Here is a 19109-nt window from a genome sequence, read left to right as displayed (position 1 = left end):
TTGGGAATCCTAGGTTTTGCTACTTACTGGCCATGGAAACCTTGAGTTATTTTGTTTCATTGGGCCTTTATTTCCTTGTGTGTAAAGTGGGGTTATTTACAAAAGGAGATGTGAGGAGGATCGCTTCCTCTGTTACAACATTAGCATTCTCTCAGGTTTGAGTAACCTCACAGTGCTCCATCATCTGTAATGAGATGGAGATACATCTGAAAAATACAGGAGAAACGAGACCCCCTTGAGTAAAACCAGGCAAATGTTATACAACCAAGGAAAACCAACAGTCAGCAAACTGTAATCTGGTAACATGCAGGTCTGCAGCCTCCTAAAAATACAGTGTCAGGCACAAATAACGCCTCCTCGTCCCCGTTTTTTTTTTTTTTTTACTACAAAATCTTTTATTACAAAATCACAAGCATGTAATTCTGTAACATAACAATATCACCCTTGAGCACACCATGTGACATTTTAGGTGAAATGTTCAAATTAAAACTATAAATTATTATACCCATATTACTACCCTACCAACCACTCTCAAGTAGGCCTTACTTCTGTCGGACCCTGCAGACCGGAGGCATCCCATCTGTGTGAACTTGGCAAAGATGAATTCCAGAGAGATGTGCCTGATATCAACTAGATTCCCTTTGCATCCCACGGGAAGTGCGGCCATTGTCCCAGCCCCACTTGGATTAACTGGAGGGTCGTGGATTATTAAATCTCTCTTGTTTCTCAAAAACCCAATAATGTTGTTGAGGGTAGTGGTTCCAAAGCTGGCTATAAATAAGATTGGAAATTTCCTATTTCTTTTTTACATAAAAATCAATAGATCAAAAGCCAAGAGATTCTCACTTAGCAGGTCTGAGGCAAAGCCAAGGACCTATATATTTTTTAATTGCTTCACACAATTAGAATATGTAGTCAGGTTTGACACTTACTATTTTTATGGGGAGTTCTGAGTCATTAAATGTGGGCAAAACACCACATGGATACTGCTGATCCTTAATTCTAAGAAACCATAAGGAGACTTCTGGAATGATGCATGCCAACAGAGAAGACGCCGTGATGGCCGAGACCGTGCTACCTGGGTAAAAGCACCACAAAACTGTGTACAGCTTAGGTGGGGTGAAAATACGAAAGTTTCCCCTTCCTTTCTACCTTTCTTCTGAGATTTCCATTGTGAGTTTTTAATGTTTTCATAAAGAAAATGACTTTAGATATAAACCCCAAAGATCTGACCTAATGCCAGTGATGTTTGTGATAAAACTAAGAACTTGCTGTTATGATGATGATTTTCCACACACTGTAGTTTTGTTTACGGGCGCGCATGTGTGTGTTTAAGGGATTTAGGCACTTCAGAAAAACAAATTAGTTCCCCTGGCTCATCTAAGCTCCTAGAATTTCTTCATTTGAAGGTCGGCCGGCCGAGGTGTCAGCGGCCACCGTGTGCCACCCAGGGAGGGAGATGCCGGGGCTGTGACACTGGACCTCTACAGTGTGTAATGCCAACCTCACGAATGATTTAATGGACTTTCTTTGTGGAGGACGGTTTTTGAAAAAAATCAATACAAAGTCTATCTGGCGGGCTATAAATTCTTCTGAGCACTACACCCACTTTATGCAAAGCACTTCGTATCAGTGAGAGATTAGCGGATTAGGGGTCTTCTGTGTAACAGAAATCCAGTCAAGAAGAACCCTTCCTGAGAGGTCCAATATTTAAAAGACAACTACACTGTGGAAAATAAACTGAAGATGAAAGAGACCGTATCAGTATTCAGTCTCAAGCCCATTGTGACAATTATCATTTTCACACGAATAAGAGAATTGGTATCAGAAGCTATCAGGTGTAAACCCACTTATCTTGTTTGCAGCGGAGGAGGCCTGCAATCTCCTTTTCAGGGTCAAATGGCTTTGGAGCTTTAATTTACGGCATTTTGAAAGTACTATGCAAAGTCAACAAGGCTATATAATGGCATTAAATATACTTAATTTAAAAAATTCAGCCACAGTGCTGTCCATTGCAACAAATTTAATTAATTTTGTTTATAACTTTTAATTGCTAACATAACTTGAACAGTTGTGACTGACTGAGGTTATGTGTGAGGTTTAATTAATTAAATGGAACTTTGCTTTTTCCCCAGACTTTTTCCCCTCTATTCTGTTCCAGTTCACTAACCCTTAAAGATGCAATGTTAGAGTCTGATGCATGACCTAATACGGGACTTTTTTTAAAAAAAGATTCTGAATTCTGAACAAACGCAAAGGAATAAATTACTTTTGAGGGGAGGGGGAGAAACAAAGCAAGATTCTCCATAGGCAGTTTTCATAACTTTACCTTCCTATGAAAAAGTAAACATGAATTGGTACACATTCCTATAGCTGATACACTGTGTTTGACTCCTGAGCGATTGGGCCTGCCTGCCCAGCCTACCTTCCCCTCAGGACTGTTCTCTTTGAAATCTCCCGCCTCTCGGACCTTTACGAATGTTGAAACACCGAAGTGGGCACGCATTACGGTTTCTTTACCTGGTCAACGCTCACGTGGTCTGTTGTTTTAACCTCAGGTCATTCCTCCTTTCAGCTCTTTGCTTGTATTTGATGTTTTTTAATGTTATAGTAAATGATGTTTTTCCTAAATTTAGTTGTCTTAATTGTTTACTGCTAGTAAACAGAATAAATTTTTTTACATTGACTTTGTATCTTGCAACATTGCTATAAAGTCATGAACCTATTCTGGTAGTGCTCTTGTAGATTCCTTAAAACTTTTCTGTACAAAATCATGTTGCCTGCAAATAACAACAGTTTTACTTCTTCCTTTCTGATATTCATGCCCTTCCCGTGACGGTGCCTGGGCTAAGGCCTCCAGTACAATTTTGAATGGGGGTGGTGAAAGGGGACACCTTTGACTTGTTCTGAATATTAGGTAGGGAAAATATTCTAAAATTTAACCTTTAAGTGTAATATTAGCTGTATGTTTTTTGTAGGTAATCTTTATCATCTGAGGAAGTTTCTTCTACTCCTAGCACATTGAGAAGTTGTGTCATAAATGATTATATTTTGTCACTGGCTTTTTCTGCATCTATTGGTCTTATTCTTTTTTATCTGCATCTCTTCTTCTTTAAACTGCTAATATGGGGAATTACACTGGCTGATTTTTGTGTATGAAATAAATCTGCATTCCTAAAATAAATCTCCCTTGATTGTGGAGTATTTCTGTTTGCATACTGCTGGATTCAATGTACTAATATTTCATTAAGAAAATTTTCATCCATGATCATAAGAAAATTTGGCCATCAATTTTCTTTTCTTCTAATTGCCTTGTATTATTTTGGTATCCGATTATAGGGGCCTGAAGAAATAACTTGGAAGTGTTCCTTCTTCCTCCATTTCCTATGGAGTTTATGTCAGATTGTTATAATGTCTCCTTCATGAATATGATAATATTTAACAGTTAAGCCATCTGAGCTTGAAGCTTTCCTTGCGGGACATTAATTATCAATACAGTTTATTTAACAGGTTTAAGACTATCTAGATTTTCCATTTATCTTTATGTCAGTATTGTTGATTTGTCTTTCAAGAAATTTGTCTGTTTCATCTAGGCTGTCAAACTCATTGGCAAAACGTACCTCTTGGCGCTCCCTTATCACCCTTACAATGTCCGGAGGATCTGCAGCCATGTCCCTTTTTCATTTGCGATATTGGTAATTTGCATTTTCTTTCTTTTTTTTCTTGATCAGGATTTCTAGGGATTTATTAATAGTACTGATTTCTTAAAAAGAACTAAGTTGACTCTTCGATTTCCTGTTCTTGATTCATTTTTTAAAGGAAGAGAATACGGCAGATAAAATTAAAGATCCCCGTAACCCCTCCCTCAAACCCACCTCCCTGCGCTGTCCCGGAGGCATTCTTTCTCCTGAGTTTCATGTTTACTGTTCACCTCTCCCTTGCGTAGGAAAGGAAGGCTCATTTTTGCTGCTCTACTCGAATCCACTATTACTCACCATGTTTCCTGCCTCTGCGGCCAGCCGGGCGGCATAGCGGGCTATAAGCCGGTGTTCCTCATCCAGTCGGCTAGGGCTTTCCAGGACACTGTCAAGGAGATAAAAATTCAACAGGTGTCTATTAGATATCCCAGATTCTTGCTCCTCTTTCAGAAAGACAGATGGGAGAAAAGCTTATTAAAAAGGATGGTAACAGAAGAAATGGAGGCCTGGCTCACAGATGCCAATGGTCTTCTGAGACAGTGGGGACCCAGAGAAAGGAGGCCGCGTGTGTTACTTCTCTTCAGCAGCATATCCCAATGCTCTTAGGCTGTCAGACGGGCATTTCTTTCTTAATACCAGGACCGGGAAAAGACAGGGCATTTACAGAGTCTGAGAGAGGGGTTTCTAATCAAATGTTTAAAAAAACTCACTTTTAGACTTAGGTCTCGAACTGAAAAGGACCGAGAGAAAGCTAAAGCACCATGAAAAACAGGGGGCTGAGAAAAAGTACAATTAACACTGGCTGGGCAAAATGGAGGCCTCCAGGCTTGGGCAGGCCCGGTATACGGTGAGGTTGGAGAAGGTTACACGGTGGCAAACACTTTCTCTCATGCCTCTGTTTCTTCTTTTACCACACTTGTTTCACCAGTACAGCCCCATCTTTGAGTGGCTAGTCCATCCCTCTTTACCGAGAGTCCCAGCACTCTAAAGATTTAAAGACCCACCTAGGTGGGATATCAGGTAATGCAGCACCTGGATGAAAAGCGTTCTTGAGCAGCAGGTCAGCCCTACGCAATGTGATGAGCTTTAGATGAAATAACTGACTCCATTAATTTAGCATGTTATATTGACTGTCCGATGTTCACATCAGGGCACTTCTTGGTGAATTCGGACTGTGGCTATATAATTCTCTTTGTTTAAGTCTGGCAGGAGCGTTAAGGGGACAGGGGTGATGATGACTGACCAGAGATGGCTGTGGTGGCTGGCTTCTACTCTGGCCGTAGGTTCTTGGATTTCCGAAAATCCTTGTTTGGAATTTAGCAACATGACATGTACTATGAAAAAATTTAAAGACATGAGCTCAATACTCATTAACTCTTTTTATAATTACTGAGGGGAATCTGGGGTGGGTAAAGTTAAATTAATAGCAATCCATCTGGCCTTTTCATGGATACAATCTAATGTATTTTTCCTAGATTTTCTCACCTTTCTATATTTCTATATCTGTGGCTAATTCTTTTGGTCTTTCCTCTAGGATAGATTTTTTTTTTTTAATATGCTTTAAAATCTTCTGCCTATGACACTGCTGAACAGTTTATAATTTTAGGTGTGCAAATGTCAGTCTCCAACATGTATAATCATCCTCTCAGACTATGACCTTATAATAAGCACATGCTGTCATCGGTTGACTTTAACATCATAGGGTCAAGGCCCCAAGGTCTGGGCTGAAACGTATTTGTGCTTTAAAGGTGTTTGTCTGCCACAAGAGAACTACCTTTATCCTTTAAATACACAACAACAGAAATGAACATGTAACAATGCAAGTAGATGATATTACAGAGGGACTGGCAGCCTAAGAAGTGAGACTTCACATGGTTAACCTTTGTTTTCTGGCAAGGGGTACAACAGGCTCCTTTGTGCGGATGAGCTCCTTCTCTAGCACTTCCCACCTCCCAGGGAAGGTTAATCCTGCTTGTCATTTGTACCCAAGTGGAGACATCATGGATGTTCTAATTGGCTACACTTTCCAGCCAGAAACTAGAACTTCATGTTGATGAGAGGTTTCAAGGTCAATGAAAATCATGAGGAAAATTAGAAGGTTCCCTATTCTTCTGCTTGAATGGAATTCATTTTCAGAATTAGCCAGGAAATTTCTGACTTCTTTGAGGAAGTATGAAGCTCAGTTCCTTAGTTTATAAATCTAGAAGAGATGTAGTACTCACCGTATCTTCCTGTTCTCCTGGGGTTCCTGGCCACCAGTTCTTGAGCAGGGAGCCTTACCCCTAAACCAAAGACCTGAGGACCTCAGCTAAACCCACCATAAATCTTCTTGGGCCGACATGTCAGGGAGCAGTTGCTGCCCAACGTTCTGTTGCTACCTTCCCCGTGGAGGGGCAATTTCATGGCCTGGACAATTGCCCTGGCCAACTTGGAGTGAGCTGTCCCACCAGGGGTGAGGACGAGACAACTCTATTCCTGCGGCCCGAGGGGCAGGGGCAAAGAGCACAGAAATCGCCTCTGTTGGACAAGGAGACATTCTCTGTGATACAAGACACCAGTACTAACCAGGCCCTCCCCACCCTCCCATGGATAAGCCTGTCAAACATACTTGGGCAGGAGGAGAGCCCTAGTCTCTCTAAGGCTTTAGAGACAGGTAAATGCCTAAAAATATCAACGCTATTTAGTCATACTAGGAAAACTACGGGGAATGATATAAAGTATGATATTCACAAGAGTCCTTTTTAAATAGATATTTTCTCATTGACTATTAATTTATTTTTCTGTTATCATGGGGAGTAAGAATGACCTTCTCATGGAACCACAGCATGCTACAGGCAAAACTATGATCAAAACTTAAGGCTCCCACTGCCCTCATGTGTTTAGTTTATAAACCATGGTTCCCCTGCCCTAGGACTAAGAATGTCATGTTGTCTGGCACAGTGACTCAGGGCAGCTGGGAGGGCTCTAGGTGACTCACACTTCACCTGCATTCTCCATGCAGAGCACTGGCGCAAGCGGGCATGGTGTGGGCAGGTGGCTTTGGGTCTGCCTGGCTGTAACAGCACTTTGTTTGGTATTAACTCCGTTAAAGGGTTAACTTTGCTGTGGTTAGTGGTTATCAAATGGTTTTCCATCCTAACCCCAAGGGATCCGTCACATTCCCATATTAAGAATGAGTCATGACCACAGTCTTCAGGGAAAGGCGTATGTGGGGCTATCATAATACCTATACTTATTATAATATGAGGAGGCATATATCATTTGGAAAAAGTCCCTACGGGGACAATGATCCAATACCACTGTTGAAAACCACTGGTTTAAATGATCAACAATGATAGATTTGGGGGAGAGATGAGGATGTAGCATGTAGAGGTGTAACAGGGTGAAGGTATCAAAGACTAGACAGAGCGCAGTGCCTGTCGGCTGCTCAACCCTAAGCTTTGAATAGCAACAGAAAGTTTGTTTCATTACTTGGGGAAGAATGAACAGTAAGAGGTTGCATCAAATACCTCTGCAAATGTACATTTTTGGGACTGCATATCTCTCCAAGGTTTATATATTCTTTAAGTATAATCTGAAGGAAGTGAGCTCCACTTCAAAGGAGAATTTTTGACTATATGTTTAGGTAAGTGCCTGGGCTTGGCACGGCTCCTTCTCCTTTAGAAGTTAATGCTTTAGCAATAACATAAACTCTGCCAAACATAGCTGGGAGCTTCTCAAGCAAAACCCCACACGCGGGGCTTTTTCCAGCTGGCAGCCCTGGGCAACACGGCTCCCCCACCCTCTGCTCAGGCCTGGGACACCCGCCGGCTGCCGCCCTACCACTGACCGTGCACAGTGCTGCAGACGGGCCACATAGGAGGCGATCAGCGCATGCTCATCGGCCAAGTGACTGGGTATATCCTGGCTACACTGTAACCTGGGAACAACGGAGGCAAAGACAGCAAGCATGACACAAACACAGAGCAAGACATGAACATGAATTAAAATGGGCAAATTTCAAAGAAATACAGAAAAATAGTAAATCATGATAAGACAAATTAAAAAAAAAAACAAACAACCCACAGTGCATAATGGAATGTGGTGTTAGACCATAGGGAATATATCTCACAAATCCTTTGAACAAAAGTTAGGAGACAGCTTTGGAGGCCTGACACTACTACCCTTGAGAAAAGCAACCAAGGAGGGGTCCCCAAGGAGCCTTGCCCAATGGTCTTGTCCAGGTTCCGGGCTCTGTGACAGATGCGCCTTTAGAGGGATGCCCTCCAGCACTAGAGCAGGCACAGTGAGTCTGCGCAACATTGCTCAATAGCCCCCAATGCTTTTATAGCTTCTGCCTGCATGTAAGAGTCGTCAGTGTTACCTCATGATACCAGTTAAGCCTTTTTATTTCCGTAGGGACACTGCCTTCAGCATCATTCTATTTTCTCCCACACAATCGGTACTTAGGCCAACCGTCTTAGAATTGTATCTCATTGTAAGGCAACACTGTGTACATTCTGAGAGAGATGCTCTCTTATAGATAGATGAAAGGTGCTCCAGCACACTATCTTTAAAAAAAAAATACTTATAGAAATGTTAAAACAGAGAGTAATTCCATGACTACCCTTCATATACCCATCAGCAAACTTCCACAAAAATCAACACTTTCCTACCTGTTCAGCCTATTTTTTCTTTTCCTAACATTTTGTGCAGGAAGGGTGATTAGAACAAATCCCAGACAATTCATTATTTGTCGCAGAAATACTTAATTTAAATAACCTCAATGCCATTATGACACCTAAAAAATTAACAGAAATATTTAAATAACTCAGTCCATCTGAAAATTTCGTCCATCTATAAAACAATCTTTTTACAGTTAAAATCAAGATCCAAACAAGGTCCACAAATCCTACATTTGGTTGGTGTTTCTGTTGGTGTTTTAATCTGTAACAGTTCCTCCTTTTCCATTTCTGTCATGTCATTTATTTGTGAAGAAAACAGGTTATCTCGTAGTATACCCTGTATTCTGGATTTAACTGATTGTTTCCTGTGGTGTCATTTAATTTGTTTCTCTGTCCTCTGTGGTTAGACCTAAATGTTTGATCAAAGTTTTTGCTTTTGTTTTGTTATTTGAGAAGGAGCTAGGATCCATCATAGGTAACATGGTGTACTTATAAATCAAAGAGGAGGCACATAATGGAATATAAATATTGATCAGATGTTACTGGTTACATCTCTCCATTATAAAGTCCCCCATCAACTTTTCACCTGATAGTTTTAGCATATACTGATGTTCTTGACTACATTCATCATTTCATTAGGGGTTGTAAAACGTTGACTTTCTGCATTTATAATTTTCCTCTCTTTGTTTATCTTGAAGTACTGCTCACTTGGGAAAGGTAAAATAAATGGTTGATATTTCCTATTATGTAACAAAACTCAGGACAATGACTTAGTACTGCAGCAAACTCCAGTGGTTACCAAGGACTTTTATTTTTTAGTATCATATGAACTCATAGCTTTCTATGTACCTGACATGCTTCAGTCAATTACAATCATCTTTTTGTCGCTCAAATTGTCCTATTTTTGGTCAGTGGGAGCCCTGAAAGTAGTCGGTGCCTGTGTCCCTCTGACATATCCAATAGATCTTACTAACTTTCTTGCTTGGGGCAATAGGATGTCTGGTCTCATCTTGTATATATTCTACCCCACACTTGACATCCACTATTCTTCCAAGGATTTCAGGTTCCCTTCACTGGAAAAGAGTGTTTAGAGACCACAATCAGGTGTCTAGGGAGCTCAGTGTTCCTGGATTGTCACTGCTTCTAGATCTTTTCAGTAGACAAAGCTAGTAAATTTATGTATTTTAGAAAAAAAAATAGAATTCTCAGTACTTTCAGATGCCACTCCATTTCCTTCTAGCTTGCACTGTTTTTAATGAGAAGTTATTGAAAAATGTTATTTTTGTTCCCCTGTAAGCAACATCTTTTTTTTTATCTAGCTGCTTTTAGTATTTTCTCTTTATCACTGGTTTTTAGCAATTTGATTGTGATGTCTGGCTCTTGGTATGGTTTTCTCTATTTATCCTGCTTACAGTTTGTTGAGCTTCTTGTATATGTGGATTTATAATTTTCATTTATTTGGAAAACAAATTATTCCTGTAAATAATTTTTCTGTCCCCCTGTTAGACTGCTTGACATGTTCCACAAGTCGTTGATGCTGTGTCTGTTTTTAGACTTTGTTTTTAGATCCCCTCTGTGCTTCATTTTGGATCATTTGTCTTTAAGTTCAGTGGACTTTTCATCTGCATTCCAGTCTGTAAGTCCATCCCTTGAATTTCATATAAGGTATTATTCTTTCCAACTCTAGAAGTTGTTTTTTAATTAAAAAATTGTAAATTAAAGTAGAAATATTACATTGACACTTGGTTCTTTTTTATTTCTACCATTCTCCTTTTTAATATGTTCATATTCTCCTTTGTATTTTCTGATATTTATCATGGCTGTTTTAAAGTCCGTATCTGCTAATTGCATAATGGCTGTTACTTTTGGCTCTTTTTATGTCAACTAATTTTCTCCTGGTTATAGGACTTGCTACTTTCCTGCTTCTTCCTATCCCTTCTAATTTTTTAATGGATGTCGGAAATTGCGAATTTATGCTGTTGAATGTCTGGATTTAAAATTTAAAAAAAAATTTTTTTGAACATCTGGATTTTGGTATCTTCCTCCAAAGAATCTGTTAGTTAGTTTACGTGAAGAGAGCTATTTGCTCTCTGCAAGCAAGTGGAACCGGGTAGCTGTTTCACTTTCAAATACCGCAGGGGCTGTTATTCCCCAGGTAGTTTCTCATTGCTGGCCTTGTGAAACCTCATTTATGCAAAAATAGTTTCGTTTTCAGCCAAAGACCCAAGAGTCCCCCATGCAGATTTTTGGGGCTCTTTCCCCGCACACCTCCTGCTTCCTGGTAATCTGTTCCATAAACCCCCGCCTCCCCAAACTCCAAGCTCTGTCTCCTTATTCTCAGCAAGGCTGCCTTGCTCTGCGTGCACCCCGCACCGAGGTTGAGCAGATGTCTCTCAGCGGAGAGCTGGGGCAATCACAGCAATATCCTCAGCCCCGCCTTGCTTACCTTCTAATTTCTGAAAACAGCTGTTATACTCAGACTGGTTTTCTAGCAATTCATTGTGGAGGAGCTAATCTGATGCTAGTTACTTCATCATGACCAGAGTGGAAGTTCTCTTTATAGTGACTCATTTTTATCATGCTTTTGTGAAGTACTGATCCACTTCAAACTAGATATTAAAACAAAACTGCTTCTTTAAGGCAGACATGGAGAAGAAGCGCTGTATAACCTGGTAGGCCATTATAAGGGTTTTAGTTTTTACTTAAGGTGTAAAGTTATTGGAAGACTTTGAGCAGAGGTGAGCTACGATACAGCTTACATTGTAATAGGACCATTTGAAGATAAAGTGCCAGAGAGCAGGGGAAGCAGCAGCTAAGCAGAAGGCTACTGGAACATTCCAGATAAGAGACAACAGAGGCTAGGGAAATAGTAGTAGCAGAAGTGGTAAGAAAATAGTAAGATCTTGAACATATTTTGCTGGTGTTTTTGAATGAAGCTGATCTAATAATCTGACAGATTAGAAGGGACGAGAATGAAAGATTCTGACTTGGCAACTAGGAGAACTGCCATTCACGGAGACAGGGAAGACATGGGAGAAGGAGGTTTGGTGGGGGGAGATACAGAACTCAGTTTGAAACATGCTAATTGTGAGATACGCATTAAATAGCCAAGTAAAACTACTGATTAGGAGAAGACTATAAGGTTAGAGCTCAGGGAAAAGGTTGGGGCCAGGACACTAAGTTTGGAAGTCCCTAGTGTGCAGACAGTATTAAAAGCTATGAGGCTAGATGGGACTACCTACAGTGCGCGAGGGCAGCTAACAATGAGAAGTGGGCCCTCAGGCATCCTAGTGTCTAGAGTTCAGAGAGAGACAAAAAACCCAGCAAAGGAGGCCGAGGAGGGGTAAGAGGAAACCCAGGAGGGCACAACACCTGGAGGCAAGAGCACAAGTGTTTCAAGTAGAAGGAAGTGATCCTCTATGTCACCTGCCACTGATAGGTCAAGAAAGATCAGCCCTGAGCTTTCACCACTGGATTTGCACTGAGATGGTCACTGGTCTCCTGGACAGAAATGGATCTGGCAGAGTAACAGGACATGAAAATCTGACCAGGGACTGGGAGAACAGAAATTAGGCGTGACCGCAGGACCAAGAGTCCATTGGCTCCACCAGCTCTCTATGAAGACTGCTATTCACAACTAGCGCTGTGTGTCAGCAAGCAGGGGTCTAAACCAAAAGGAAAAGCATCATCAGAGCAGCCTACATGGAACTGAAGTATCCATGTATTTCCTGCTCCCATTCAAAATCATTCTTGTTTTCCAGATTTACTTTTGAATTTAAACTTTCTTTTTTTGACAAAACACAGATATATTACTGTATGTGTAAATTATAAATATACATGTACATTGTTTTTATTTGTATTAACCTGAGTTAGAACTGCTGAAAGGTTCACCTTAAATGCGTGAATGGAAAAGGAATTTAATCTCAGCCCCGAAGCAGCTGACAACTGGAGGCCTGCCCAGGCTCGCAGGCGGACTCTGGAACCTCGCCAGTGCCGAGGACCCTGCCGTTCCGTACGAGTATGTGTTAATTTTCAATTACTCTGCTTTCTTGTCTTTCAAAAAAAGATTGGAGGAAAAAAAAGTCCTGTGTTGCCATGGAGAGATTCTCATGAATTCGTACGAGCTAGTTGTTCCGTGACCATGCTGAAACCTTCATTCCTGTGCTTTTCAACCAAATTCTGTTTTTCTTATTTCACAGGAAAGATGAGAATCAGTGGCGGGACCCCACAAATGGATAGCTTCTGGCTCAACCGATTTCATTTTGCCTCCTTTCTCAGTTTCTCCAATATTTCTTTTGTTCTCAGTCTAAAAACACGGCTTTTGTCACTTTACCATACTCTGTAGATAACAAGATAAACCCTTTACCTGGTACCTCGGCAGAAAGCCTTTTTAATACTATTACCGTGCAACTCATCTCCTAATTTGGTCAGAAATAATATTTCTATGGTGAGATCTTCTGGCCTTGAAAAACTGCTTTCCCTTCTTGTGAAGCTTGTGTTGACTGATAACATCTTGCCTTTTCTTAACGTTCCTAGCAATCGGTAACTATTCCGAATGAATGGTATACCTAGGCCTGATCTGGATGAATGGACATAACCTGGTTATCTGGGACCCTGTGCTGTCAACAAGGGATGGGCAAGACTCCTGGGAAAGGCTTGTGTGCATTCGCAGTTGTATATGGACAGCTGTATTATGTGAAGAAGGGAAACTCTGGAACTGTCAGTGTGTATGGGAAGTGTGCGAGGGCCCGTGCATGTGGGCAGGTACACACTTTTGAACACATGGGTGTGCTGGGTAGCAAAACAGTGGTCTGCCAACAACCTCTGTTGTTTTTCTGTGCCAGGATTGCTCTCTTCTGTTCTTAACGGTATAACTCATCACATACATACAAAGCTGGGCAGCCATACAATCCCTGGAGCTTTCTCCTCCATGGGAGAGTCACAGCATCTTGACTGACAGGCCATGGATGTGGGTCTGAAGTGTCGGCAGTGTTGAGTAGCTGTCCTGTGGTAAAAAGGATGGAAGACTGAGGCAGCAAGAGACGCAGGGCACCCTGGGGCCGTTCAGCTGCTTCTGTGGCCTGTGGACGCATCTGCCCTTCTCTGCTTTGACCTTTGTGGGTTTGTGCCTTTTCCCCCCTTTTTTACTGGAGTAAGAACATATGAGATCTGTCCTCTTAAATTTCCAAGGGTACAGGATAGTAGTGTTGACTATAACTTTTTCATCTGGCTTAACTGGGTTTGTGCTTTTTGAAAGTTAAATTTTAATACCTGAAGTTAAGAGCTGATACTAATATACCAACCAAATGTACAAGGCAAAGAGTTTTATACTTAAGATTTTTGTTATTGCCATAGTTATATGAAATGTCCAGAGACTTGTAAAAATTTAAATATTTATAAATAAGATCAATCTTTATTAGACAGTAAAAACAGAAAATATTAGCATCATTTCCCACATTGGTCTGAATATATGAGATGACTTCAAACAGTGCAGAGCACAGTATCACAGTTCACATTCTGAATCTTGGGATAAAAGAGGGACAAAAGCAAACCTCAGAGGAAATCAGATGGAAGAGGGAGATTTTAAACATCTTTTGAAGTTTTTTGGTTGTCTGTTTTTAGGTGCACTATTCTGATTCTTTTTAAAGAAAGCAATTTAATATTTTCCAATTATTTTTAAAAATTTTAGAGACTAGGCTAAGGCAAAGGCAAAAAATTTTTAAATTACAGAAATCGAAATATGGAAATAATAAAAGAATATTATACAGGGCAAACCCCTAGAGTGGAACCTCTCAGGAACATAATTCATAGTATCTCACATGACAGCCAGCATCGCTGCCACTTATAAGGTTTTCTTCTATAAAAAGTAGCCCTTATATTTGAGATCATTGCCTATTCGGACTGATATATAGTATAGTACTATTTTTGATCACTGTGGCTATCACTTTCTTTTTCTATGCACTGTCTATTAGGTAGAAACTGGGGCTCTTAACTTTTCCTGCATTTTCATTCCTGTGCATGTCCTTGTCTAATTCAGAGACTTGTGTCTTATGCTGAGTTCTAAAGGAAACCTCGTCTTTCTGGAGAGGAGCTTTATCCCCTTGAGGGTCCTCTGCCTTCGCAGAGGAAGGCTCTGTGACTGGGGTGACATGCTGGGCTCCTGCCTTTCATCAGACTCTGGAACCCCAGGTCTGACAGCATTCAGTAGAAGAAAGGAAAACTGATGAGTCCTTGAGGAAGTAAAGGGAATACTAGCTGGAAATGTATATTGATAACAGGGGCCATGAAGAGCCACAACTATGAATTATGCAATTAATGTTCCCATGTTATATCATAACGTCACCCTGAATATAAATGAAATCTCCTAAAATTCAAAGGACCACATTATCAGTATGGGGGCATCTTGCTGCCACGTAGCCTCTGCTCCAGTAACTCCGCTTCCTCAGTAGCTACCGCATTCCCTCCCTCTCTCTCCTCTGAGAAGGGCTTTGGCTGCCCTTTGTCTGCTGGGCAGCCCTTACACCCGCCCCTGGGACTCTGGGACTAAGTCTACCTAGAAAGAGGTGCTAGTGGAAATGCTAACTTCAAAATAAAATCTTAATTTAGGCTGTGCTATATTATCTAAAACCGCTTTCAGAAATGATAGGTACTTTGTGACTGACAATTGCAGCTGGCCACTTACTAGTAAACCTGGGGCTCAATACTGACACCTCAGGCCTAAAGGTCAGTCCTACGGAGGCAGCTGCGACTGTTACTGCTCCCGAGTCTCTTCCTTCAGGCTCCTTAAGCCATACAACATTGTCTTGAACAGGGGTGTCCAACCCGTGACCCACGGGCTGCATGCAGCCCGGGACGGCTATGAATGTGGCCCAACACAAAATCATAAATTTACTTAAAATCTTTTTTTTTTCCTGCTTATCAGTTTTCGTTAGTGTCTGCGTATGTAACGTGTGGCCCAAGATGACTCTTCTTCGAGTGTGGCCCAGAGACGCCAAAAGGTTGGACACCCCTGGTCTAGAAAAATGCACTTCCCCTAACAGCCTCCGGCGGCTACAGCCAGCTGTGGTCACTGAGCGTCTGGCGCTCAGGCACACAGGGCCCACAGGGACTCAGGCACCCCAAGCGACGAAACTACTACATGAAGACAACGCAGATGAGGTGTAACCCTAATAGGTGGCATTGCTAAAACTAACATACAACCTCCAAGCTGACTTTTTCCAACAATCTACCTTGTCTTCCTAATTCTGAAATGGAAATAACCCTGAGTTGATAGGTTCTGGGTCTGGGCTTAAATGCTATGGGTGTTTGACATCAAAAGCTAAGGACTAAGCGCAGCAAGGGCTGTTGGGATACCAGGTAGATGGGAGAGGACTAATCATTCTGTATTCTTCCAGAAGCTTTTTGTTCCTCCTTGAGAGAGTATTATCCATAAATTATTATGTTCTCCCTCACCTGTTCTCTCATTACAGTTTACTTCTTAAATAATGAAAACAAGATATTAAATTCTCTCAAACCCCACAAGGTAGACACTATTACTATCCCCATTTTATAGATAAGAAAAACAAAACAAAGCACATAAATCTTGTTCAAGGTCAGTTGGGAGCCAGGATTCAAATGAAGACAGTTCAAGTTAAAAGTCTATGTTCTAGCAGAGTGATTCTCAACTTTTTCCATCTCATGGCACATATAAACTACTCAAATTCTGAGGGACACCAAAAAAAAAACATTATTTATATTTTTTGCCACCCTGATCAAAAATAGGTGTAATTTTGATTTGTTCATACCAGGTGGCTATTGTGTTGGCTGTTGCTATTTTTTTATTTGACAATCTAAGGGAAAAGAGGTCAGTACCCCCAACTAAATAGTCAGGTAGTGCATGTTTTAAAAATTCTCACTGCACATGGGTTGAAAATTGCTGCTCTAGCACAATGCGGTACACAGCCAATGTGTTATATAGAGTTGTACATGTGAAACCTGTATGGTTTTATTAATCAATGTCACCCCAATAAATTCAATTTAAAAAGAGAGAAAAATAAGTAAATAAATATGTTGAGAATAAAAAAAAAAAAAAGTCTATGCTGTAGTACATGGTACTACTCAACCCTGCCCAGGAGAAGCAGCGTGGCTACTCTCCTGCCGGCAGAGTATGAACAAGGCTGTGGGCGAGCACTCTCACGCGGTCAGGGTCTTGAGTCTCCATGTGGATTACACTGCACTATCAGCTCACTCTGATTTATTAAGTCCCTGAATCCTCTATTCCAGGGTAGCCTGCCTACGGGGTTTACTACTTAGCTTCTTCCTAAGGCTATTTTCCAAACTTGCCTGATGATAAGAATCACCTGGAATTCTTTTTAAAAGTGTAGTTTCTCAGGATCTCAGGGTCCATTGGATTTGATGTGATTCCAGATAGTTGTATTTTTATTAAGTGACCCAGGTGATTGTTTGCATCAGTCAGGTTTGGAAAACACTGCTCTAGGAGTTTTAGCCGATGGGAACTAACCGTCGATCTTAAGTATTACACAGTAAGTACTCACTTAATGTCGTGGGGAGGTCCTTGGAACTGTGGCAAAACGATGTGCAATGAAATGAATTTTAGCACTGGCTAATTGATGTAAACAAGACAACTTCCTAGGGCATCTTATCAATGTTATTATGAAATGACACTGAACAAAACAATGCTATTTGAGAACCTGCTGTGTATTACATATTAAGTCAAAGTATTATTAACCAGATGATATTTCTAGAGCTGACTTACTCCAAAGCAATCAGTACACTGAGGCACAAAGTGGTTTCTTTCGGGAAGGACTTGGGGTGTGGGTTGAAATGCTTTTGCTGTTGCTGTTGGTTTCTTTTTGAGTGATGACTACTAGAAAGAATTTTTAATGGAGGTGCCCCTGAGGGAGTTTCAGCATTGCTCTGGTCATGGAACAGCTTAAATCAAATAGAAAGTAAGCTATTTTATATAGTTCTTTTAAGTCCTGCCTAAGAGGATTTTGGAGCGAAGTAAATTAAATAAAGAAGAGAAGGTAGACACACAGCTCTAGCTCCTTGAAAGACCCTAAAGGAAAGTACCTGTATAGCTAAGAGAAGGACTCATGCTTTTCAACTTGAATGTGTATGACTCATCTACAAAATGACTTCAGAGAATATAAGGAATTAACGTACACAGTCTAATCAGGACAAGAATCCATCTTTGACACTCAAAGAACTCAAATGCAAGAGTGTTGAAATTTACGATTATCAAAATGTTTTTAATGTTCAAAAAAAGACCTTAAACATGCCGAATCTATTTTGACACTATGTTCGCTGCCTGTCACAAATGCAGTTTCCACCTCAAGGCACCACTCAAAACAGACTCCTTCAGCTGCTATATTTAGGAATATGTAGGAAAATAAATAAGTAAAAAGTAGAAAATAATATTAAAACAGTGTCAAAGGAGGAGAAAGCAAGCCAGTCCTTCCTGCCTGGTGCAATGCTCCACTTTCCAGCGAGAGGCCTGTCCCCAGATCTGAGTGGCGACTGAAGCAGAAGGCGTGACACATACCTCTTGGTGGGAGTGGGTACTCCAGAGGACATGTGGCTCACCACGGTGTCATTCATGTTAGCCAGAGGGCGAGGCGGACTGAAAAAAGAGACATTGATGTTATATTAATAACTACCAACGTGACTAGGGGAAAGCAATGAAGAATGATACGGAAAAAAGAACCATCTTCCTGAGAAGCACAGCGGGACCCGCCAGGAGTGAGGGTAGCAAAAAAAACCCAATAGATACTTCCAGCCTAAAGTACATTCCACAAGAAGGGTTCTCCCGGTGAAGCCAGACATACCAGAAGGAGCATTACACAATCACACACGTGCTGCTGCAGGGATGTAACACCAGTGCCTTTGTTTTGTGGTTTCAGTACACAACAATCTGAGCTCTGCCACTTCATTCATTTCTCTGCATTCTAGGTGTTTACGGGATTAATGGGTGTCTGGCGTTTGTTATATTACAAAGGTTACGACAGCGACTGAGACTTGGTTAGAGCTCCCTGCCTCCCCTCAGACTTGGCTTGCATACTTTTTTACCAAAACAATTAAACTGTTAAATACTAAATTCTTTCATTAATCCTTTACTAGGCTCAACAATGGCCCTGGCTGGGGAACAATGAACCACACTTTATACCTATACTCCAGTTACAGTGCTTCCTTTCCTAACCTACTCCAAATTTAAATGTGGAGGTAAGCATTTCTGATAACTTGTCTTTAACTGCTGGTTTTCTGGACTCAAGGTCTATTTCTCCCTCTTGCGTCTTGAATGAATGAATGAATGATTCCAAACTTACCAAAAGGAATCTACTGGACTTTCAGCCACTCTTCAACCCCTCGCCATGCCCACCAGGTTCACATGACAACTGTTAAATGTTCCTCCTGGGAAATCTATTACTGCCTCTCCTAAAGTGAAAGAAGTGCTTTTCAGAGAAATCTGTTCATCAAAATCAGAAAAGTAGAACTTCCAGCCAAGATGTAGGCATAGATAGATACATGTTGCCTCCTCACACAACCTAAAGAGGGGCAACAACAAATTTAAAAACAAAAATAACCAGAACTGCCAGAAAATCGAACTGTATGAAAGTCCGACAACCAAGGAGTTAAAGAAGAAACATTGATCCAGACCAGGAGGAGGGGTGGAGACAGGAAGCTGCGGCGGAGAGGACACGCATCAAGGCAGTGGCCAGAGGACCAGGCGGTTCCACATTCATGTGCA

General features: G+C 41.1%; 1 protein-coding gene across 1 annotated transcript in view; it reads right to left on the bottom strand.

The window, feature by feature from the left end:
- The window catches only part of DTNB (dystrobrevin beta), a 185753-nt gene that overhangs the window by 41398 nt on the left and 125246 nt on the right, over positions 1-19109 (bottom strand). The window contains exons 11-13 of the mRNA XM_054568949.1: positions 17907-17984; positions 7528-7617; positions 3996-4083 (exon numbers count right to left, since the gene is read on the bottom strand). Of these exons, the coding sequence (XP_054424924.1) occupies positions 3996-4083; positions 7528-7617; positions 17907-17984 (256 nt within the window). The remainder of the gene's footprint in view (positions 1-3995; positions 4084-7527; positions 7618-17906; positions 17985-19109) is intronic.

Source organism: Pteronotus mesoamericanus, unplaced genomic scaffold (assembly GCF_021234165.1).
Source record: "Pteronotus mesoamericanus isolate MK-2021 breed Mesoamerican mustached bat unplaced genomic scaffold, CSHL_Meso_final contig_101, whole genome shotgun sequence".
NCBI classification, from domain to species: domain Eukaryota; kingdom Metazoa; phylum Chordata; class Mammalia; order Chiroptera; family Mormoopidae; genus Pteronotus; species Pteronotus mesoamericanus.
The sequence above is the reverse complement of the archived record's forward strand: the minus strand, read 5'-3'. Positions and strand labels throughout refer to the sequence as shown.